This window comes from Lonchura striata, chromosome 5 (genome assembly GCF_050655825.1).
Source record: "Lonchura striata isolate lonStrDom1 chromosome 5, ASM5065582v1, whole genome shotgun sequence".
Taxonomy (NCBI): Eukaryota; Metazoa; Chordata; class Aves; order Passeriformes; family Estrildidae; genus Lonchura; species Lonchura striata.
The window spans coordinates 42789377-42815579 of record NC_140707.1 but is presented as its reverse complement, the minus strand read 5'-3'; the positions used below and the strand labels follow the sequence as shown (position 1 = coordinate 42815579).

Genomic DNA, 26203 nt, shown 5'->3' with positions numbered 1-26203 from the left:
TACCTCCCTGGGCAGCCTTATAACCCTTTCAGTGAAGAATTTTTTCCTAATATCCAAGATAAACTTCCCTTGAAAGAACTTGAGGCTATTTCCTTTCATCCTCTTGTTTGTTACCTGGGAGAAGACACCAACCCCCATCTGGTTACACCTCCTTTCAGGGAGCTGTAGAGAGTGATAAGGTTTCACCTGAGCCTCCTTTCCTCTGTGCTAAACTACTCCAGCTTCCTCAGCTGCTCCTTGTAAGACTTGTGCTCTAGACTCTTTACAAGTTTTGTTGATCTTTGGACATGCTCCAGCACCCCAATGTCTTTAGGAGACAAAGGACTGAAATCCTTTGGAAGAAGCTTCCATTAAAACACTGAACAATTAATTAAATGTATTTCTATACTTCTTTAATGATGATAAAGGTAAAACAAGTAAAACAAAATGCTCCATAGAGAAACTGTTTTGCTGACATTGCCTGTCTCACAAATGCATTCCTGTGTACATGAAGCATAATAGGGAACAAAAGCTTATAATCTACATCTCTTCTAGTCAATAAAGCACTTTGCATAAGAAAAGCAGAAAGAGTGTGAGGAAAAAAAAAATCTAAGTCTACACAACATCAGCAGAAAATTATCTCCTATTCTTTGATGCTTCCTACATCCATGTGGTGTCTAGGTATGTTTTGGCAAAGAATGACTTCCAGCAGTATTTCCATTGCCTACATTACCTAACAGCTCCTACTCTGCCCTACTGAAATAAGAAACAAAGTAATCTCATCTCAGATGGTGTCTAGCCTTTCAGCCTTTGATCCTAGCATGACTAATCAAAAACCTGCTAGTACTTCTCATTTTTTTACAAAATAATTTACTGCCACCTATGACCATTTTCTCATGCATGCCACTCAAACTTCATGTCCTACATCCATTTAACTGACAATTAAAGACTGAAAGTATCTTGTTGGGTGTGACATCTCTTTGATACTTATACATAATTTGTTAGTGTATATACTACGATGAACCATTACCAATATTTTGTTTTTAAATCTGATTTTTAAAGAGTTTTGATTTACACATAGAAACCTTCATTTAAGAGCATGAAAAAAGAATGGGGACATTTACTGAAGAAGACTTGAGCAGTCTGTGGTCTCTCACTTCTCTCTACCCTACTGTTATTAAGTCCCTACTAATAAAAGAGACACACAGAAGTTCTCAGATAAGGTAATTATCCTAGTAGTACTGAACAGGAGAAATTAGATATTCAGGAAATATATGCATGTGCCAGAGAAGGAGGTGAAAAGCTAAGAGAAAAAAAGAATGAAAACTGTATAAAGCATCTTGCTTTTTCAAGCAAGAATAGTAAGAAATAAAAGATTAACTTCTCACAGATTAAGAAACAATAAAAAATAATCGCTTCAGAAAAATTACCTTTAACCAAACATTAGTACTTACTCTGCTTTTGACATCCTTTAGTTTAGGGAGTATTTCCAAACCAAACCCATCAGCTTGACCTCGGGTCCTATTCCCTCCGTTCATGTAATTTCCAAAAGCCAGAATCAAGCCTAAAATTTCCTTTACACTTTTCATGCTCAGCAATGCCTGGAAAATGGATACTGGTCTGTAAATGTGATCGACTTTAAAATTTTAATTGCTAATATAAAATATTATTTTCATTTTATTTTTGCTAAAGTTTTTTTCTTGCCTGTTTTTACCTTGGTAGTTAAGGAAACCTGAAGCTGGTGCAATAATCAAAACTTTAAGAGAACCATTTTTTAGACTGTATCTCTGTAAGATAATATGTTTAATGTAATCTACATGAAGCAAATTATATGGCATCAAATACTATGTCAATGACAAAAAGATTAATCGAAGATTTCTAAATGTTCTCAGAAGATTTCAAAAATCTTACAGACAAGGAGGTGCTTTATCATGAGTTTGCATCATGCACAGTCAAATGGAGATGTGCTATTTTTGCTGCCACCAGGTTAGACTCAGCCTGTCATTTAGTCTGCTTCTCATGGATCTGAAAATTCACATTCCTGGATCCATACTTAATCCAGATATAAGAGAGCTAAGGACTAATTAATTACATGCCTCAGAATATAAAACAATTCTAGAAACACAGTGTAGAACTAGTAAATTATTGTCAGCTACTATAAAGACATCTGTCAGTTGACAATCTGAGGCCACAGGCATAATTCTTAACTATGTAGCCTTATACATTGGATAAATCAATTTCAATGCCAACTCCTTATAAGTGAACTGGAAGCAATACAACTTTCCCTATCACATACAGCATTGATTATTTATTTATACCTCCCTTAGAAAGGAAGAACACAAGTAACTATTTCTAATAGTTATACAAGTAACTATTGCAAAGAAATCTGAAGGGATAGAGCATGTGTACTCTGTGAAAGCAAAGCTAATCAAAAAATAATCTTCAAATTAGAAAAAAAAATTTAACTACTTTTCTGGTTAGGATGCTAGACCTTTAGGCCACTATTTAATTTCTCTCCTAATTTTCACCTTGTTCCACTTTTCATAATTTATTTGTTATAATTTAAAAATCTTGTCCTTAGTCTTTCATAGTGTGGAAATATCAGGTAGAGCTTTGTCCCATACTAAAAATGATGCTGTATCAGGGTTACCAGAAATGAAGAGATGCCAAGGGAAAGTAATAAGATAATGAATGTGACAAGCATCTATTGGCAGTAACAGTGGTATACAAATAAAAGGCAGTTTTGCAAGGCCCTGTACTACGCTTGTCTTATATTTAATTTCTAGTTAATGGAGATTATCCATTATCTAACTTGATATGGAATACAGTAAAAATCTACCATTTAAATATAAATAAATATCTATGTACTCCATGGGGCATCACACACAATTCACTTTCCTGCTTCCCTCTTCCTTTTGTTCTTTTAAGCAGTTAAATATTTACTACAGTTTTATTTCCTAAAAAGCCAGTAAGATCCAGGTTCCTCACTTATGGTATAAAAGAAGCATAAATATTCTAAAATATATTTCAATTTTAATTTAGCTTTCACTAGGATTTACCTTGGAAACACGAGTCACGATATCTACTTTGCGGTGCACTGATGTGATCCCTTCAGAGAAAACCGACTGGAAGATAATACACTGAGCTCGTTCTGCAAAATTGGGGATTTGAGACAGCTCATACAGAAATCTGGAGGGAAAAAAGGACTATTAATGAATCTTTATAATTCTTCTCATGGGGTACATAATGGATTAAAGTCTGCAGTATCATGAAATATACATGCACTCTTTTCTATTCCAATCAAATCTGTCAGAATTTATAATTATTATATTCTTTATGCTAAGAATGCATTAAAAATCCTATTAATGTCAAGAAAAAGGCAAGACATTAATCATTATCATATCAACCCATTAACTATCATAGCTGCACAGTAATAAACAGAAGACTGTCAAACTTAAATCATCCATTGGAAAAAGAAAAAAGGAAAATCTACATAGCACTACCTAAATACCAACTTATGCAGTCTTGTTTCCTTTAAAAATGTGCTCAGAAGTACAGAACTCAATATATTCCTCCAAATCTATTTCATAATGTAAGGTTTCTGCCACCAGCTTTCTTCTGATTCTTAGCATCAATTTTCTTTTTCTAATAGCACACCTTTAATCATATAGCAGCATGTTTTATGGGAATACACCTAGTTGTGTATTTAGCTCTAAAATACTTGGAGAACACATCTGCCTTCAGTCACTGTTCAGCAAAGTTACTAAGTCTTCATCTGCTCTATATCTGTTCTCACAGGTATATATTCCTCAAGACTCTGTTGTAGCTTTTTGTCTGTTAACTTTTGGTAAAAATAAATGGAGGCATATTCAGCAACCATAGTTCAGACCTCAAAAAATGAAAGCATCCCAAAGGCATGAGTAATTCCTCCCTTTTCATCAATTTAAAATAGAAGAGCTTGGCTAATAATACAAGAAGCACTAGCATTTATTATAATAATAGTATATAGCAACCATAATTTGCTCTTAGGTTTTGAATTCAAGATTTCAGAGATACATAAGCTTTCTTGAAATCCAGAAGCAAGCTTGTCTTTTGCTCCAATATCACTTTAGCATCATTATTCTAATCTCCTGTCTACAGATATCCTTCAATTCCCCTTAATGCAATGCCATAAAGATTTTTTTCTACCTCACTGCATTACAGGAAATTAAGTATTCAATTTATTATCTTGAATTCTTCTTAAATTATTAAACCAATAGACAAAATTTTTCCAAATTACTTATTTTTCACGATAAATAATACCAGTATATTTAAATCTGCTTTATACATTTCTCATGCATGCTAGGCTTTGCTGAGTACACAGCGACTGTTTAAAAAAAATCAGCAGAATTCACCTGTAGCTGGTGTGAAATACTATGTTTTAATTGGGATACCATTTCTTTGTTTCTTTTTCTTTCTTGCCTGATGAAAAAACCTATTATGAGAGAAGGATCAGGGAGGCCAAGCTTGGCTTTTAGACTTAAGAAGTGGTAAAAAAGAAATGCCAAGCTGGTATTAATAAAACTGCTTCCTATTGGGAATGAATGGTATTGCCAGGAAAAAAAAAAAGAGGGCATTTTGCACTTTGTGTGAGAGAAACAAAGGAAAGAAAAACTAAACTGCTTCATTAAAGTTCTAACATACATGCAATTAAAAAGTTTAAATTTAAAAAGTCAAATGACATATTCTTGCCTTTCTGTGAAAAGAGAACTATTTCCCACATGGCTGACCATTGAATACAATGTCATTGTGCTAAGAGTTAAAAGAGCATCAGTGTAAAAAGATGTCTCCAGATTCTGGAATTTAGGGTATCCAAAGTAAATATCCAGACAGAACACTTATAATTGAAATCTTTCACAAAAAGGAATCTTTTGTGACTACAAATGTAGCAGCTAATCAAAAAGTCATAGCATGAAACTATGGCTGTCACAGAAAAACCACCAATTCAGAAGGGCAAAACTTCAGAAGAGGAAGAACCATTCTTATTTCAATTTTATTCTGAGAAAATGATGATTTCGACTTAAAATAATGACGATGTGGCTGGATGGGTTTCTCATCACTATAATTCTGATGGCCTAAAATAAACATAGCAAATATGCTGTACATCTCCATGAAGTACATTGTACTCCTCTCTTTCAGAAACTGTAAATAAAAAATGCACTTGAAAACTCCTTTAGCCTACTGGAATCTTGTAGTTAAGGACTAGAGAGAATTTTCAAGCCAGACATATTGTTATGGTGTTAGTGTAAGAGAGCACTCTTGCAGAAGATGGACAAGGAAGGCTGATTCTAAGGAGGTAAACTAATTTTAGATCACATTTATCAGCATTTGAAGAATATAAAATTTTGAAGCAACTTTTTGGGAAAAAGGTGCATCTAATCCTGCAAGCTTCTAAGTACAACAGAAGGATTTAAACTGAAGTCCAGGCAGAGCAGTCTTCAAAGAGAAGCAAGTGGCATTACTGCGACAGGGATTATAAATCACTCTCTGCTTCCCAAATCAAACTACATTCAAACCAGTACCATATTTTGTTACTATTTCCTTTATTAGTACTTATTTCACAGTGGAGAAGCCTACACAGACAATATACTATAACTAAATGGGGTTTCCTGGAAACTAGCTATAGCATCTATATCCTGCTAGCAAAGCCCCAAACTGTGGCAAATTTTGCATATAAGTCTTTATAAGGGCAATGAATATTAGCATTTTAACAACTATTATCATGAAGCATAATTTAAGAGGGGTATTGTTATATATGTTGCTGTCATACTTCCAGTTTGTGCCAAATTTAACATACAAGCAAGACAAATAAAAATCATGTGTGCAGAAAAACGTCAGTGATACCACTGAATCTTTTTATTTGTCTGGTAATTCAAGCATATAAGAGTTCCCTCTAGACTTCAGTGAATTCAAATCAAAGGTTTCACTCTATGAATGAGTACTGTTAGTATGTGCAATCATTTGATAAATTATTTCATTTACACTTTTGTTCTGATCCTCATTAAAGACAATACACAAGGCTTATGCCCCACAGCAGGTATTTTTAATCACGCATACAAATTTAGCACTTGTCTGTCTTTAACCTTTTATGGGGCTAATAAGTAAAGCATAGCTCCAACAAATCTCCAGTTCTGCAGTTAGGTTGACTTAAAGGCTGACTGAAACAACAAAGCCAGGGGCACATGATCTACTCAGTTTTCAGAAAGCACATTATTTTGAAGGTCCAACAAAATTTACAGAAGTGCATAAAGCAAATTGTTTGCCCCTCAAGCAAACCATTTAAAAAGCTAGTTTTCTTAACCTGTGTAGTTTAATTATAGGATAAAAAATGGGACACTTAAAATTTGCAGAAACAACACTGAGTAATAATTGATAAAAAATTAGCTTTTGTCTTTGATACTACTATTTCACTCTGAACCACCAGGCATAACTGCTTAATTTACAGTTCTTATTTATGGAACAATGATAGTATAAATCCTACTTTGTATTTAACTAAGATTAACCTCTCTCCACTATAAGCTACAAAAAAGACAACCTCCTACAACCCTAGAGCTCTACGAGATTTGTATTCTCCAGAAGACAAAATGCATTCGTATTTATTTAACTTGGACATACAGCGAACAGACTGCCAAAGATTCAAGCTCTGGAAAACATCAGCTAGGCACACAATGTATCCTTATGCCCCAAGCCAAGGCAATGAAAGCCATGGATATAGGGTGCAAAAGTAAGCTAGTATATAAGCTTTACAGATATTTATCTTCTTCAGACCTACTAAAGAACAATAGCCTCTCTTCATCAAGAGTAAGATAATAGTCTTATCTCCTAATATTAGCCTACTCCTTAGTGTGCAGTCACAAATGAGTGTCTAGCTGTCTTATGTAAGGAGAAAAGAAAAAAAAAATCTGTTCTTCAGCACTAACATTTTAATGGGAAAAAAATACATGAAAATATAGTAATTCTGACATTAATGAAGCATATACCATCTCTATTTAAATTCTTCCTCCCCCTACCCTTTTCTTACACCAGAGACAGCAGAAAAGACAAGAACAGAGAAGATGAAAAAGGAAACAAGATGACACAGAAGCCTCTGGAAAGGAAGAACTGAAGAGGATAAGAGTACAAAATAAAAAAGCAGTGAAGTAGCAGAAGACAAAAAACACTGGCAGGCCAACATCTGAAATCAAATGCCTACACAAATATAAAATTCAGGATTATCATTCTGTTCATAAATTCTTGAGGATTCTTTCACATCTGTCTAAGCTGAATTAGAACACAAGGAGCAAAACTTAAGTTTTTCATCCTAACAGCTGTCACTGGCCACAACAATGGCAGGAGAAAAACTGTGGCTTCAGTGTTTTAAATCTTCAGTGAAATTAACCAGTGTACAAGGTGTCTTTGGCCACAGGATCAACTCAAACCCTCTGTTCATGCAGCTTTTTCAAATAATTAACAATCAAAATCAATCTTTCCCTGCTTTATGCAATGTTAATTTAGTAAAAAATGCACTAAAGAAAGGGTAAGCCTTTTACAAATGTGAGAATGGGAACAAAAATCCTTAACTGATTCAAGGCTATGTATTTTATCAGTTTTGGTGGTCAAAGTTGATGTGACTTTGACATGACTCTGTCATGTCTGAAAAAGGTTTTGTGATAACGGAAAATTTTTCATCATGTCTTGAAATACACAAAGCTTATAATTTTAGAAAAGCTTATAATTACCAAGAATTATGTATCAAAACTGCTTTCAACATATAATCAAAGGACTATATTATATAATTACAAACTATTAAAAAAATAATCTTACTGTTCTGGTTTATCCAGAAGCTTCAGTTCCTCCACTTTTGAAGTCTGATAATATTGCTTGATTTTCTCCAGTTCATCCTTTTGTGCTCTCTGAGTGAATTAATATAAACTAATTAGTTACTAATGAATAAGAAATTAATAAATTACTACTTTGCCTGTTTTTGCAGGCAACAATTATGTTTTTTTTTCACTAAGAAGCATTTAGACTATGCAAAAGAATCATGCTTAAATATCTATGATAAATTCCTTCAGTGCCTTATATGTAATTTATTACACAGGACCATCCCCAAGAGTCACACCATGTGCCCAAGAGTAGTTTCCAAATATCTTCTTGAACTCTCTCAAGCTGATTCTGTGACCACTTCTCTGGGGAGCCTGTTCCAGTGCCCAAATACACTCAGGGTGAAGAACCTTTTCCTAATACCTAACCTAAATGTCCCCTGACATAACTTCAGGCCATTCCCTCAGCTCCTATGAGTGTCACCAAAAATAGAAGCTCTTCCCCTTGTGAAGAAGCTGCAGGCAGCCATGAAATCTTCCCTCAGTCTCCTCCAGGTTGACAGGCCAAGTGACCTCAGCTGCTCCACATATGGCTCCCCCTCTAGATCCTTTCCCTCTTCATATCCCTCCTCTGGATGCTTTCTAACACTTTATAACTTCGTTATGCTGTGGCTCTCAGAACTGCCCCCAGCACTGGAGGTGAGGCTGCCCCAGCTCAGAGCAGAGGGGACAGTCCCCTCCCTTGCCCAGCTGTGTTGCTGTGCCTGATGCATCCCAGGACACAGGTGGCCCTCCTGGCTGCCAGGGCACTGCTGACTCTGTTCCGCTTGCCATGGACCAGGACCCCCATGCCCATTTCTCTCCAGTGTTTCACTCCCCAGAGTTGCCCCATTCCAGGTGCAGAATCTGTCACTTGCTTTCTTTTAAACTTCATGCAGTAATTGCACAACCCTCTGATTTGTCAGGGCCTCTTTGCCTTCAATGGAGTCAATGGCTCCTCCCAATTTAGGATCATCATCAAACTTACCTATACCAATACACATTCCAGTCCTGCATCCAAGTTGCTAATGAAGATGTTGAACAGCAAAGGGCTAAGGATAGAGCCCTGCAGAATGCCCCTAGTGACAGGTCACCAGTCTGATGCCTGACCCCATTCATTATAACTCTTTACACCTAACCCATGAATCAATTGTTCACCCACCACATGATGTGTTTATCCAATTGTGTCTGATGGACATTTTATCCAAGAGGATATTGTGGGAGATAGCATCGGCATCTTTACTGAAATCCAAAAAGATTACATCAGCTGGCTTCCTTTGGTCATAGAATTACCAAAGATGTTGAGCTGAAAGGGATTGTTGAGTACAACTCCTGGGCCTGCACAGGACACGTCAAGAATCACACCATGTGCCTGAGAACATTGTCCAAACACTTCCAGTTGACTGGGACCTCTCCAAATTCCCAAGAGCCTTCAAAAATCATCAAGAAAAGGCCTTATAATGACATGACCCAGATCTTTGAATATTCTTGGATGAATTCCACCAGGCCCCATAGACATATAGGGATCCAGCTGGAGCAGCACATCCCACAAGTTCAGAATTGACTGGGAGTTGATCAATCTCACAGTCATGGTCATCCAGCTCAAGGCACTGGGAGCCCTTCAGCCCATCATCAGTGTTGAAGACGGAGGTGAAGAAAGCATTAGATTAGCATTAAACATCTCTTTGTCTATGTCCCTGTTTGTGAAGTGGCCATCCTCATCCTGCAACCAGCTGATATTATTTTTATACTGCCTTTTGCCATTAATATATTTTAAAAAACCTCTTTTTATTGTCCTCCATAGTTCTGTTCAGCTTCAACTCCAAGTGAGCTTTGGCTGTGCAAATTTTCTCCTTAGAGTGGCAAGTAGCATCTCTGTATTTCTCCTACAGCACCTGACCTTGCCTCCACTGGGCATACACATTCGTTTTTGCCTTGGCTCCAAAGGAAATGCCAGCTCAGACAGGACAACCTTCTTCTTCATCTGCTTGAATTCTTAAATTTAGGAACAGCCTGCTCCTATGTCTGCCCTTCATAAAGGTGGTATTTTGAAAAATAATCTGCACTGATGGACCCCAGAACCTTCATAAGCATTTTCTCAGGGAACTCACTAGCTCCCTGAGCAGCCGGAAGTCTGTATACAAAATACTTTGGTGATAAACCACATTTTTACCCCACCTTTACTTACATTTTCATATAGGGCTTCCAGTGTCTCCAGATCTACTACAGAGTCATCAACACACAATATAGCTGTATAGAATACAAACACAAATTAGACACTGTAAAACGTAAATCAAGACTTCGGTTCTTTTTCCTGAAAAATGTACCACAGGGTTCTAACCTAGATACAGGACATATATGTTTCCAGTTAATTTTTTTTTCCTCAGCATTTCATTTTTGTTCTGATGTCAAATCACAGCACTCCTGCAAGAACTATAAACTCTATCTCAGGAGAGTAGAGTTCTACTTTTTCTCTCCAATATAATCAGCAGCCAAAGATGTGACCAGTCAAGCAGCCAGCTGATTGTGTAGCTGGCCAGGCAAGAGAACATGAGAACAACTGATACCAGAAAACAAACAGCACAGATTTCATGTTAGCTTAGAAGGCTGGATAGGAAGGAATTGAGAGTGAGGGTATTTAGGTCTCCCTGTGTGCACAGGAAACCAGTGAGCTATGCTTGCCTAGGAATTAGCAATCTTGGTAAGCAGATAAGCAGACAAACTTTCAAAGTTTGCAAGCTATAAATTTGCAAGCAGAAAAGACTGTGCTACAGTTTTTAAGTTATCTTCTACAAGTTCACATTTAAGTTAGCTTTATCCAATAGAAAACTGTCCACATGACAATTCACAGATAAATCCTTTCCAACACCACATAGACACACATGCAGTACACTCTTCAGTGATTAATTATGCTTCATAACTAAAACTGAGAACTCTCAAAATGTTTCCTATCTTAGTTCCAAATATTAATGCATTTGGAGTATATGACATAGGTGTTTCCAATATTTGCAAATCCCATACAATTTAGGCTATTGGTATTGATACTGGAAACTCTTGGTATTGGAAAATTGGTGCTGGAACTCTTCTGAAAACTAAATGGGATTGCTTCATGGTGCTTTCTAACACACTCTAATGTTTAATTCCAGTAAGCTGGGAGATGCACAGTGGAATGGAAGTAGCTCTGGATGTTTAAATTTTCTAAAACTAGCTTTTCCTCAAAATTCATAAGGGGACTAGGCACAATTTTTGAACTCATGACTTATGCTTATATATTACTGAGAACATTAACCCCGAAAGAATCAAGCACATAACCAGTGAGACGTTATTAGCTACTATGTGATAACTTTTAATTCAACTACATTATATTTACTCAAATGATCCTTGACTGCTTATGAACTTAGAGGATTTTAAAAGCTCTTGCTGCATTACAAATGCATGTTTGAAAGGGGCATGGCACACATCTTTAAATAATTATTTAAAAGTAATAAGCTTTCGCCTGCTCTACCACCTACCCCATGATTTTACATTGTGAAATTAACCAGCAGGCTAGTAAATTTTCTCTGTGGCAGGCTAATTAATTTTATTAAAAGGTCCAATGACATTTAGAATGCTTTAAAATTCTGCCTGTCAATTATTATTCCATCTGTTGACATTACACTTAGGTTAGAAGAATTACACAGAAGACAGTATAAATAAAAAAAGCAACATTTCCAACCATTTTTGTCTTACTGGAAAGATTCAAAACCCTCAAGACTGCAACAAAATGTAAAGCCTGAACCACTGACATTGACAAAAATCTTTGTTTTAAAAAAAACTCCTCAGCATTTGAATTTATGAGATTCTCTCTTATCTCTCTGCAAGACAGTTCCAAGAGTTGCACTATCTTCTGCATCATCTAATAAAATTTCAAAAGAACCTAAGAGATGGAAAATCTCTTGGAAAACTGGTTTCACAGTCCAATATATTTGTTAAGATTAACAACATGCATACTGAGTTCAGAAACTTGCCCTTGTGGTTTAACTTTTATCCTATTTTAGCATATTCTGAGATTTGCTTACAAGGAAAAATTTACTTGTCCAGAGCTATCTAGAAAAAGCAACTTATTGGAGGCAATTTAAAGTTGTACTAGAAATGCAAAGCATCTAATTGATAGTCAAAATTTTTATGTACAGATCTATTATGATGACAGGAAGTAGTTGGATAAAAACCCACTGTAATAAGAATATCAAGTGTTACACACTTAGCTGAATATTTTAGCCAGATATTTGACACCAAAATGGCACCAGAGTCACAAAGTAGTTTTTAATGTTCTATTATGCTATTCATGTTTCTATACTCAACATCAGATCTAACAAATCAGCATTGTTTTGAAGCTACATGATAAAAAGTGTTTGTAATAAAACTAATGAAATATAATCTGCTAAACCACATTTAAAATAGAATTAATAATAATTAATTAGATATTGACAAGAGTTATTTTCTCTCTTGGAGAGAGCATGTAATTGTATAAAAGTACTCAGAAAATATTTTCTGATTTACTTGCTATACAACCTGTACTGCTATTATTAGCAATGAATGCACAGACAATTGCAGTTAAAAATCAAGCCATACATCAAGCCATCTCTAGGATGTCAATGTATGTAGAGAAACAATCTCAGTAAGTCAGAAGTACTGCCAAAATCCACATAACCTCCTTTATTTAATCTTTAAACATTTTAATGTCTTAGCCCTTCTTTTTTTCAATTAGAACTGATTGAACTGAATGCCATGCACATTCGGAGCAGAAGACAAAAATGAAAACATGCAAATTTATGAAGATTGGTCCACTTTATTTTAAAAAAAGCATTGATTTTGAAAAGCTGGAAGAAGTCTCCAAATTCACAGATGTCTTAATATTCTTCTTATTAAAATATGGCATGTGCAAATACATTCACAGTATTCTGTGTAAATTAGCTTGAATGGGGGCAGCTTAAAAAGACCCACTGCACTAGATCAAAGAAAGTAATTATTTTGATTTTCACTTAAAGGAACAAAAGCTTTTTAATTTTTCCATGAAAAAAAACCCTCACTTTTAATCATATGTATATTAACTTCATCACGATTAATACAAACCTTGGTATGCTTTCCAAAAAGCTCTTCCTGATACAGTGAATTTAACCATGATACTTTACTACATTAAATCTCATTATATCCAGCTTAGGTAAGTGTAAGTAATATAGATGAAGTATCACAAATCCACAAAAGAGGCTCCAAAACAATTAATAGCTATTACAATATCAATCATCATCGGTGGTTTTTACTTTCATCTTGCTTTCTAGTTAGCTGTCTTCCTTACACTGTCAATTCAGTTAGAATATTTCACCTACACCTCACAATATGTCAGAAGGAAGTAGACTCATGCTGTGAAAAGCTGGTAATTTTATTGGGTTGCTCTACCTTTAAAAAATCTGTTACTTGGCCAAGTCTGGTTTCTGAGATCCTTTTTTGCAGGGAAATTGAGGCAAACATTTTTATGTTGCCTATGGTGTCTGCTCACAAGAAGAAGAATTTATATACACAAGGATCATTAGTGCAGAGTTGCACCCATTAGGATATAATAACCGTCAGCTAGGACAAAAAACAGATCAGCATCATGCATTCAAACTAACAGGCACACATAAAAATACTTGCCAGCTACATTTCACACACTAAGAACATTTTTTCAAATATAAACTTGTACCAAAGTTTTTTAACATACTAGCTTCTAAAAAATGAATCTAATGGATTCCCAGCTGCACAGATTTTTCACATATTCTGATCAATTAAAAAATGTAAAGCAAAAAAAAAGCTGAGAATATACTTACCTCCTCTAAATAAGCTTAAATACCAACAGTCTTAAGGCTGAATCTGATATACAGCCTCACTCCTACTAAACACATTTTGGCTAAATCAGGATTTAAGTCCTGCTGACAGAGCTTACATAGACTCACCAGTATCAAACCATTTAATGTGACAATTAGACTATGAAATATGAAGGAATCATCTTAACTGCTCCCAAATGATAAAACAAAAGTATGTTATTTAAATAAAAGGAGCTTGCCAAAGCTCCATTTATTTGACCTGGAAGTACTTAGTTGTTTTAGGTACTGCATTCTATTGAGTAGGGCTTGATTTCATAGGAACATGCATCCTGTCATTGGGAAATTTAAATAAAATTGTGACTGACCTAGTCAATTAGACAATGACTGTTAAATATTTGGCAAAACTGACTGCAATATCCAGATCCCTCTGATTTGCTTCTGATAAATTGGTATGTTATCAACTTATTTAAAGGTTTTCTCCAGTATTAATTGCCAAGCAGCACAAAAAAATATAAAATAAAGAAGCACCATGGGCACAATGGAGGTTTATAAAACTAAGAAAGCTTGAATCTTGCAAGAAGTCATGAACAAAAGACTCTGGCACTAATGTTAACCTACCCACATGCAATGGATGTCTAAAACAGATTCATAAAAATGTATGTTGTGAATTTTCCCAAAAAAGAAAAAAACACTTAATTTTAAATAAAATTGTTTCCCAGCTTCTGAGATGGGTATGCAGTGATCTTTATATTTCATGCATAGTATACAAAATATATAGAATACATGCATGTAATATTTTGGATAGGTGGGAAAGTCACAAAACTTTGAAGCAACAGTTTAGGTGTGGCATAAGGCATAACTTGCACTAAGACAATGCAAACCTATTTATAAAACCTTCTATGGGCTCTTATTAGAGCCATCCCAGGATGATTAGAATATAATACTGAATCAAATGGTTATTAGACTGATCATCAGTTGGGTTAATCTACTGTTCACATTCTTCCAATTTTTTACTCCTGTATGCTGAAGTGAAAGGGAAATCACAAAGTTGAAGGAAACCAGTTAGATGCTTCACTTTAAGCATTAGAAATAATTTCTCTGCTAAGGATAAATGTTAAGTTCTCCCCTTTTTCATATAGGCTGTTTTCTGTCAGCATTGTAGTGCTACAGCACAGCTATCATGGTTTTGGAAAATGTACCAGTGAAGTCCGCAGTTGAAGGGAATATACTGCACTTTACCACCACAATGGGTACAAAAAGCTGTTAACTCTACATCTGATGTGATATACCATATTTCAAAGATTTAGTCCCATAGAAAATATACCAGCATGTATACCAGCAGGCCATCTAGTTAATGTGCTCTGACAGCAATCAGCAATATTTGACATTGAAATATTTCCTCAGTGTAAAGGAGCAGAACTTCTGGTGCTCTACAATATTAGTGGAAAAATGCAGGTACTATGAATGTAGGGAGGAATTTGGGAGAATTGCTCTTTTGAACATAAGACATCTACATTTTATCTACATCCCATTTTCTGTAACTAAAAGTTTTCATATGGGCTGTCCCACAATTTTGCCAGTTAACTCTTGAACAAGGATCCCCGTAGCTCATGGAAAGCCAGTACAGATGATATACACTGCAGAAAGGAGTATTATTATGTGTTTTCCAGTGCACTGCTATTGCCAGCTACTATTTTGGAACTATCTCAGTGAGAAGAATATTGTCCTGTAAAAGGCTGGGACAAGGACCCACATAGTATTTTCGCATACAGCTATAATCAGCATTTCCCATTACAAGCAAAATTGAAACACCTCACTGTAGAGGGAATTGTAGTATTTCAACAGTAAAACCACATAAATAGTGCTGATCCACAAGTTTGTCTCTCAAGTTGTCGTATTTCAGCTGAACAATGATAGGAAAAGACCGAAATGGATTGATATGAAATGGAGAGTACTTCTCTAAGTGTGGACGCTTAAAGTATACCTAACAAGTGATCTCTGCTATTCCTCATGTCTTGTTATAAAGGTTTTTTAAAATGCAGAGAAGCAGCCTTAAAAATAATTCTAAACCTATGCACAATTTGACTGCTGCTATTTGTCTTTTCAATATACAGATCCTATAGAGCATACTGAGTCAGACAGATTTTCTGCCTGCTTCTTCTGCTCAGGAAATGGGTAATATTAACAGAAACTTTATTGCTCTCACCAGTACCAGATTCAACAGTGCTCAGAACACTGAAGTACCAGGATTTGTTCTCTCCCACTGAAGAAAAAACTGAGTATTAGGACAGGTGCAGCATGACAATACTAACCTTCCCTGTGCATCATGTAACACTAACACTACCCAAAATAATTATTTAGTTTTACGCTGTCTTCTCCTTAGGATGTGCTCAGAAGCAGTATGGATATAAACTTAATTGCAAAGGATGAACTTCATTCTCTTAAACAAACATGTGTGGGAAATCCCCCTCCTGAAGTGTGGTGGCTGGCGCATTATCAAATGCAAACTCAAACATCTGGATGCCAGATATAGTCACTTGCTTGTTTTGCACTGTTGAGTTATCTATGGAATATGCTGTGAAGCTATGTACTTTGATTTGAGAGGATAAGCCTATGGATGCAGAAATTTCACACTATTTTAAAGGACGATGCAATTTTTCTTGTGGTTACTTTTGTCTTCTCTACAATTCTGCACTCATCTGTATGCACAGGGCAGTCCATCTGAGAATTTCTCCACCTGTATTCTATAACTGCTGCCGAAGGTAGACTAACCAATATACCACACATAGACCATACATTCATTTGTACATGACTTTACAACAAACATGGTCATAAAAACTTGAAATAAAAATTAGATTTTTTTTCACTTCTGACTTTCTTTTGCTTCATATATCTACATTCTCTGTTGTAAGTGGTCGAAGGCTATTAACTTTTCCCTGTTTTTCATGTACTGAATTATGCCATGGAAATTGGCATGAAAAAAGAGATGAATGCTTAATTTGTATGTTAGAGATAGCTCTTTTCAACTCCACTTTAAAGAAAAAAAGTTGACATTCATGACCCAATGATTACATGCTTTTTTTGGTTAAGTGTTGTCATGCACCATTTAGCCTATTATAATTTTTTTTCATCCGTGCACTGATTACAGCAGTCTTCAAATAATTTGTCTGCTGAGGGGCGGGATAGGCCGCAGAATTTAAATTACACAAAATACTATGGAATTAACAGACATTAAAACAGAAACAAGCATAATTCTACTGTTGTCTTCAGAGTAATACACATTTCTAAAGGTCCTCTCTACAGAACGATGTTTTCCCTGAGTTTTGTGAACCAGTTTTTCATCCTACATAGTCTCTGAACACATATTTTGATTAAAATCAGTCAGACTGCTTTGTTAGTATATTTTTTAAAAAGTTCCACTAATGGTATTCCCAAATCCTGATGGGAGTTTCTAGCTGTTTCCATAAGCAAGAAGCAGCATATCCTATTGCTGCCTTGAGCAACACATGTGGTGACAGGCCAGTCATTTACTACCTCAGACAAGAAAGGGCGATGAGTTCCAAACTTTTCTTCAGTGACAGCACTTGTTTTGGTGTCTTTCTTCTACACTCTTAATTTTCATCAAACTTGTAGGTCTGCATTAGCTAAGTCTACAATTGAAAGTAGTGTTGTCTTATTTAGAAATGGATTGGTAGACAGCAACATTTCACACTATGTATGTTTCAGGGACTTTGAACTATCTGTGTGATCTGATCCTGGGGAATTTAGAGACTGCTATACACGGAGACTGATAGCATGCTCCTTAAGCAAACCTCGTTTAATCTGATTCTGAAGCATGCTTTTGCACTCTGAGACAGCTCTGCAATGCAAACACAGCCAAGGGGACAACTGGTACATGTGATTCAAAAGTGCACTGCTGACTCAAGCTAAAAATGCTATTGGATATATACACAAATATTCGGGTCACTATATTCTCTTAGATTTGATACAAATTGGCCAGAAGATTTCAAAAGCTACACAAGTACAGCAAACAACTGAGAGAGACAGAGATACCCTATTTTAGTAGAACACCATGACATGGAAAATAAAAAGAAAACCAATCTCTGAAGATCCTTAAGAACACCCAGATTTTGTAATAAAGCTTCTATCCTATCCCTATGCTGCTGACACTTCTGCCAGCAAATTATTCAGACCTTTAGTAATACTGGTTTTTTTTCCCATTTCATTCTGATACCTTTCACACAATACTGGCAGGCACGAAGTTATTCCTTCTTTTCCTTATTCCTCTGCATCCCAAGAGACATCTGTAAGCCCTTGTGCTTTTAAAGTGCTACATGCTCAAAGGCTCTTTTGAAATTAATAATAATCAATGCCAGCAGCATCTCAACACCCTACCCAGTATTTGCATGTGATGGAGGGAAAACAATAGCAAAAAAGGAGACATCAACTTGAGTTGTTCCAGCAGTTGTTTTAAATGGTGAATATTTTCCTTTTCTTAATGTGAAAAAGAAATAAACAATATCCTTAAACAATATCTTTTTAAATCCAGAACATAAGCAGACTCTCAATCACCCCAGTGTTCTGAAAAATCTGTATTTCTCTACAGTTGCATTGGCAAACTCAAATAATTTCTACCAGTAATGGAATTTACAACTGACTAGCCCCATACTTTGAAAAATGCCATCCAGTAATTCTCCTTCTTACACAGTCACATCAGTTTGGGATGTACTTCTTATACTGTTAATAAAGCAAAATGTAAATATTAAAACATACTGACTGTCTGTTTGAAGCCCAAAAGATTTACACATAAGCCCTCCATTTAATTCCTGTTGGTGGACGACTTGCTTTAGAAAACGTAGGGAACTGCAGGGGAGGAAAATGAAAATACTGTACTGAAAGTGTTATGTTAACTGTAAAGAACAGAAAGAGTTGTATCTAAATTCAATTCTAGCTTTCAGGTGAAACTTTTACATATACTGGAATATATTGGAATAATTATTCTTCTGGTAGTTTAGAAGACCTTCCAAAACGCATTCTGAACTGTCAGAAATTTTCTGAGGGCTATGATAAAATATCCATGCAAGTACAATACATTAAGCGTTAAGAAATACTTACCTTGTTGAATATCCTTCATCTCCAAGTGCAAACTCGATATTAAAATTCCTACAGTTTGAGATCGTTTTCCATCCAGCAATTTGATAATCTAGAAAGGTGATGAAAAATGATCTGAGATCGAGAAAACACTCTACAAAGGATTCAGTCACTTTTATAACAGAAGCTAATTTATGAATTGAATTCAATGTTACTCCAAATATCAAACCCTTTTATTAACTAAATGTGGTAGTAAGACCTTAATCTTATCTTTGTGCTCTGCTCCTTAAAAAATTAATTATAAGACTGAATTCTCGCCAGGTCTACTAAAGAACATCACCTCCTACTTGTAGAATGCTATTACGCAGGAAAAGAGAAAGGCACATCAAATACTTATTCTGGAATATGTTTTTTCCCCTCTTTTTCTTTAAATGATATTTTAGGAACTATTAAAGACACTGAGTACATCACAAGTTCCTTAGTTTGTCTGGTAGTTTACATTTTAGTGTAAATGGGCTTATGTCTATTTTTTTCAGCAAAGAATCAATTCCTCACCAAGCAGAATTGAAGAACTGTCTTTTTATGCCCTCTCAACACTACTTCTGGAACACTGGATACTACTCAAAGCATTTCTTTTGCTCATGTCTCAATGTGCTTATTCCACACTGTTGACACTCCCCAGGGATTTCAGGATTTTTTTCACATTTGGGTACAGATATTTGATAGTATAATATACTGACATTCAGACTGCAATATTTTCTGATGTCAGTTTAGGGGGAAAAGAAGAAAGAGGAAGAAGGGAAACCTTAATGTTATTTTACTTGGTTGACATTAGGTATAAAGAAGAGAAAACGTGTAGCTCAGATGACAGAAATTTAAAAAAAACTATTTCCCACAATGTCTGCGCTATTGGTATTTGTGATTTTGATTTATTTGGTACAGAAGATATGACAGGAGCACATCACAAAATGCAATACAGACACAAGTTCTTCAAAAATACAAAAGGTTCAGATCCAAGCAGATGGCTTACTTCATAGTGCTGATGTACAAAAACTATTAAAAATACTAACACCTATGCAAGATTAAAACTAATAGCTGTGTTTTCTCTAAATTTATATTCTTAGTATTTGAACAATATTTAATCTATACTTCTCCAAATTTAATTTTATTATTTAAATTAAAGGTGGCACTTACATTTGGACATTTAATAATATTAAAAACATAGATGCTCAAATTAGAGACAGTTAACTGAGAATTTATACTAACTCACAAAAATGCTTTCTACCTGTATTTTATGTGATTTTACCTATGAAAATACTTAGTCACTCATCCATAAAAAACTAAATTTTTTGACAAATACAGGAAAAAGAGAAACAATACTGACATTTTCATGTGAAAATGTGAAGTTAGAATGCTTATTTAGAGTACTGAAATTGGATCATACATGCACGAGTTGGAACAAATGCTCTCTTCAACAAAGATCTGATAGATATTTTAGGTCCCTCTTGTAGGTACTCAATAATAAACTTATGTTAAAGTAGATAGTGCATATTTTCTGCCAAAATTTGAAAAAAATCTATCCTGAGAGATTTTTCTGCCTATATGTACAGCATATATGATGGATATTAAGAAATTAATACTGTGGAAAGTGTTTTGTTCAAATGGCAAAGAATTCAGGCTCTTTATCTCCTGAGTACACAAGCAGACAAGATGATTTTGCTCCAATTTACCTTAAATGAACACTGTGGAAGCATCACATCTTGTTGACTGATTCTTCTGAGCAAATATAAGCAGATGCTTCATTTATCATGGTCATTTCTGAATCTTTACATGAATTTGCTGAACTCCACAGCACATTAACTTCTTACAGGGATAATTACAGGTTTGAGCAGTACGTAATTGTACAGCATTCACTGACCACCAAGCTGACCTAGTTCAGGGCAAATTCATAGGTTGTCATAAACTCCATTAGACATGCCTAGGTTGAGGGAAAACCTTTCCAGACTATAGCTGTTGTAGACAATATGACATTTGAAATCATTCCACTGAAGTATTTGCAAGTGCTACTATATCCTCCAGATACGATCAAACTAGCTGACATCACTAAGCAAGACCTCCCTCCTAAACAATTTGTAAGAAAACCCCTCAAAGAAAGCCCTGCATAATTTTAAAAGTTAAACCAGAGATTAATGATTTTAAAGGGCAACTGACTGTATGTTCACATGCATTTCTGACAAATTTACACATGGTCACAATTACCAGGCATCTGCTAGATGCAGACTATCTGAAATAGCTTCAACCAAGTAAGCAAAGGCTAATAAGTAATTCATTAGAGAGCAAAAAGGGAGGACCATGACAACAAAATAGCTTACATTGAGCATAAAACTACGTAAACCCCATAGTTATAACTAAGTATTATACTGGAATTTTGTCATCAATTTTTAGAATCAATGTGGAACTTGAAAGATTTTGCAGTTAAAATATATAATCAGTAGCAAAACAGAGAATTAATTTTCAAAGACACTAAGTTTGTCCCAAATTATGGTTATTCTGCCACTAAGGGGGAATTACATATGTGTGTGAATTCCAAGTAGAAAGGAGACACCAAAAAAGTCAGCACTTTTTCAGTTCAGTAAAAACATAAGGCAAATAAAAGGAAAGTTTGTAAAGACAGTGTTGAACTATTTAGTCTATGCTTTTTAAAGACAAATCACTGATCACCTCTCAGCATATTGGGACTTGCTTGTAGCTGGCAGTGACAGGTAAGCAGCTACAAACCAGCTGACGCCAGCTGATGCTGCCGTGCCAGCTGGTGGGGTTTGCCAGCTGCCTGTTTCTTCTCCAGACTATGACTGTATTGTTGTAATGGATGCAGCATCTTCTGGTTTAGTGATAAAATTGTGACTGCTGGTCATAATTAATTTACTTCACTGATCCATAGCATTATTTGATTTCTGTGGGTCTTCCCTCTATTTTTTCATGTTAAGTTAGCTGATTTGCTGTACACAAGTGTCTCATCTACATCTTTTAAATCTTTACAATCTAATTAAAAAGTGAAGATACACCAAAACTTCAATACACTAATAGGTTATTCTGTCATTCCCATTAGAAGGCGCTTCTCTAACGTAGCCAGAAATATATTTCATTAAATACTATACAGCAGTTTAGTTTTGTCAAACTGCAATGTCTATATTCTGTCCAGGACACTTGCTGGTGCTGAAATCTGAAGAGATTCAGTTTACTTAAGTGATTAAAAGCTAAATCTTTCCTCCTAGTGATGCATGGATTCCTTCCATAATATTTAAATTTATCAAGAAAAGCCATAAGCTAAAAAGCTGTCCTGCATATTACAGCATTTCCTTCCATTCCCACTCACCAACTTTTACAAATCAACAGCCTGGACCTGTGTTTGGATTGCTGAAACCCTGTTCAAACACAGGAAGAATATCCTGCACAAGAAGCCAAAGTATGTCCCTCAAGCCACTCTGCATAAACACTCCAAGAGCTACCAATGAAATTTCAGAAGCTTAAGACTAGACATTATCTCTCATATTCCTACTCAAGGGAGAGCCAAATTGAACTACGTTTTCCTCAATATGGATGAACCATAGCTTTATATTTTTTAAAGTCTATTTATAATTTTATTAGCTTAAATACACCACTACTATTAGCCGTTTTTTAAAGTACACGCAAATGGCAATTTATCAGGTTCAAATAGGAGGTATGAATGAGCCAGTAAGAAACTTACCTCGATATCATTACTCCTATCAGAACTGCAAAAATAAGACAAACTACTAAACATATTCACCATGTGGATAATTTTGATATTCTACATGACTTCAGGGCTTTGTGATAAACAAGGAATGCCAGTTATTTTTCTCAGCACAGCATAAAATACAAAAAGTGAGAGTGCCTCGGATGAGCATGCACTAGCATTTTACTACTTCTGCTTAAGTTTGAACACTGTTTATTTATCTTATGCAGACAGCTGAAGACAGTCATTGTGTTTCAACCCTGCAAAGCTTCCAACATTTTCTACAATATCTGCCTTTCTTGCGGAAACACGAAATTTATTAATTGTAATTCCTCATTTAGTTAGATGGACAAAAACTTGCTGACAGGCATATCCCTTTCAGTTAAAAAAATGCAATTCACTCAAAATATTGACACTCTTTGTAAATGAGAACACATGTTAATAATTATGTGAAGTCTGTTAGAGATAATAGACAACAGAAAAGCCATTATCTTTAATGTCCTCCTGCGTCTTTGAAATTATAATCATTGCACTAAAGGGCCAAAAATGATTGATGGACTTTCATTTGGAGCATACACCTGACACAAATTACTTGACACACACTCATTTTTTTTGTAAGATGAAGACAGAGTGGCATCAAAAATATCCAACTATCCTGTTTCTTGAAAAAGTATAGAAAATACCTGAGTTTTTGTGGATAAATTACTAACAAGTGCTCAAATATATTGTAAAAACAAACACAATGTCAAAATACATGTTAAATCTAGCAATGGAGCTACAAAATGCACATGGAAAAATTGTAGCAAAGGGATCTTTTTTAAATATTTCTCTTTCAAGATTATAGAATATCATAGCTTAATACATAATGAGTAATGTCTTTTATATATTTGTTGCATATTCAGGTGCTAAGGGACTTTAGTTTTCCTCCAATAATTTGAACTTTTCCTAATGCAGATTCAACCACTTCAGAACTATAAAATAACTATGAAAGAAATACCACTCCTTCTGTATGTTATTTATCCACCTAGAATCTCTGGGAAAGGCAGCAATCCTCTCTTCTCCATTTCATGAACATAACTCCAAACATTTACTGCATTACATTACTTCATATAAGATTATAATACATCTAGTTTTAATTCAAAACATTTTTGTGAGAGAAGAATTATGTTTTTAATGTTTAAATACATTGCATAGTAATTTGCTCTAATATTGGGTCATAACTAATACATTCATCTAGCTAGTAAATCCTCCCAACCAGAAAAAATGAATTCTACTCCCAAGATATAATATCAAAACTTCAGAATACCAGTTTTTATCATTATTTTCATAATACAGTAGAACACTTTATAAAAGATTGCATACATGCATAGAAGATAAATGCACAAGAACAAGAGTTTCCTGAATTATTTCAGTGGGTGTACAGTTTGAAAAAAACCTTAAAAGTTCTTCCAAAGGTGCTACGTTTTCCAAAGGGCTGCATGATCAAAGAAGCATGAGCAGTCACACAGTTTGCAGAGTTTCTAAACCCAGATAAGCATTACCATAACAAATTTCAAGTCTTCAAGTATATGTATTTGCGTACTAGAAAGGTACACCTGACCTTTGTTTAACTTCTATTTGGCTTACATTGTATCACCATCAAGTGAATGCACTATATTTTTCCAAAATAAGTTGTTATATTTCTAAAAATAAGTAAATTAACCCTCTATGCAGTCCTTTAAGCTGTATTACCATTGCTGCTTAATTTCCCTTCCTTTCTTCCCCCACATACTTGTCAGAAGCCTCTAGAAATCAGTGTAACCCAATAAGCCATTTCTGTCTGGCATGAATGCAAAAAATTTGGGAATCATGAAAGTGTTTTTGAAAAATGTATAGCCAGCTGTTTCAGTCCATAGGACAATGGACAGAAGCTGGACTTTGTCTTTTAATTGATTAACAGTGTCAAGATGTTAAAAAGGTAGTCAAAAATGTCATTCACAGCACTTCTGCACTTCAAGACAGTTATCAATTATGTGTACCATTCTAAACAAATTTTCCTAAAGATCCCCAAATACAGAAACACAATTTCCTAAGCCAAATTTTTCCTGCATTCCTTCAGTATCCTTGCGCTTAGAAAGCTTTTCATAATTTTTCTTTGCAGCAGCTGCATACACTTGATTACACTTATACTGTGTGTCCTAACCAACCTTCTCCTTTCTAGACTAAACAATCATAATAATTTGATTCTTTCCTTAGAGACTACTTCACTTTTCATCATTCTCCCACTTCTTGACTCTTTACGGTTAGCAGATTCTTAATGAAGGGTTGTAGTGCCTAAATCTAGATGCAGTTCAACTGAGACATGGCTGAATAATGTCTTGCAAGCAATACTTGATCTATCAGAGTTCTGCTTTTCATTTTTAGTATTACCATGATTTGACAATTCATGTTCTTCTTGTGAGCTATTATAATGCAAGACTCCTTCTTCTGAACTATTAGCAGTCAGCCATCTGTACCCCATCTTATTTTTTAGGTAGCTGAATATTCTTAATGATATTAACCTTGTGGTTAATTGCATTAGTTTTGTGCTTATCTTTGTTTGTCAGACCAGATCTCAGATACATAAAAGCCTTGTGGAGGATCTACTTAAGTACTATTCTCACAAATAGGTGGTGGCTGCAGAGTTAGCATTCTGCTACTCAAGAAATAAGTGAAAATACAAATGTAACCACAACCAGCAGAGAAGTCCACAGTGTCCTCAGTGTATTCTTCTATTTGTACAGTGAGTACATATACATGCATGAATATAAATATTATTGATGATATATTGAAATATTATTGATACATTATAAATATTAATTTAATGAAACATTTATTATATTGTAATTGTATAATATATATGAGAATAACTATATATGTATAATATGAATATGTACTCATAAGTTTGCTTTCTGAGCATAACTTGCTAAATGGTACTGGAAAATAGACCAGCCATTCTATTTATCTTAATCACAGAATCAATCAGGTTGAAAAAGATTTCTGACATCAAGTCCAACCTGTGACTGAACACCACCCTGTCAACCAGACCATGGCACTGAGTGCCACAGCCAGTCCTTCCTTAAACACCTCCAGGGACAGTGACTCTGCCACCTCCCTGGAGAGTCCATTCCTAGGGCTAATCACCCTTTCTGTGAAGAAATTCTTCCTAAAGTCCAACCTAAACCTCCCCTGGTGCAGCTTACACAGGACATTGAGACATTTCAGGCTGAAAATGGCAGGTGCCTATCAGCTATAAGTAAGGAAAAAAAAAGCACAGCATACAGTGAATTTTTTAATCTGTGTTACCATAGTGTCTACTACATGGAAAAATGGGTAAGAACGGGAGAAACTGAAATTTCTATAGACTTTCCACAGAAGCATTCATTTCACAGCCTAAGCATGCAGATTATTCCAACCGGTTTCACAAAACTAGTAATTCTGAGAATAAACAGAATAATATTGTTTTATTTTGAATTGCAAAAGAGTTAAATGATAAACAATTACCCTCTAATTCAAAAGATAAAATCTTACTTCCAATTGAAAAAGGAACTTGAGTGTGAGGTACTGATGTAATTCTTATTCAAGAAGCAAAGTATTGAATAATCATGTTTTATTAAGCAGACCTGCACCATCTATTGGTC

At 35.1% G+C, this 26203-nt stretch overlaps 1 protein-coding gene across 8 annotated transcripts in view; it reads right to left on the bottom strand.

Moving 5' to 3' along the window:
• FMN1 (formin 1) overlaps positions 1-26203 on the bottom strand; it is a 171803-nt gene that overhangs the window by 54077 nt on the left and 91523 nt on the right. For all 8 annotated transcript variants that reach the window (XM_077784075.2, XM_021539271.3, XM_021539276.3 and 5 more), the window contains 5 exons: positions 18815-18902; positions 10048-10109; positions 7822-7910; positions 3039-3168; positions 1434-1580 (listed from right to left, as the gene is read on the bottom strand). In XM_077784075.2, the coding sequence (XP_077640201.1) occupies positions 1434-1580; positions 3039-3168; positions 7822-7910; positions 10048-10109; positions 18815-18902 (516 nt within the window). The remainder of the gene's footprint in view (positions 1-1433; positions 1581-3038; positions 3169-7821; positions 7911-10047; positions 10110-18814; positions 18903-26203) is intronic.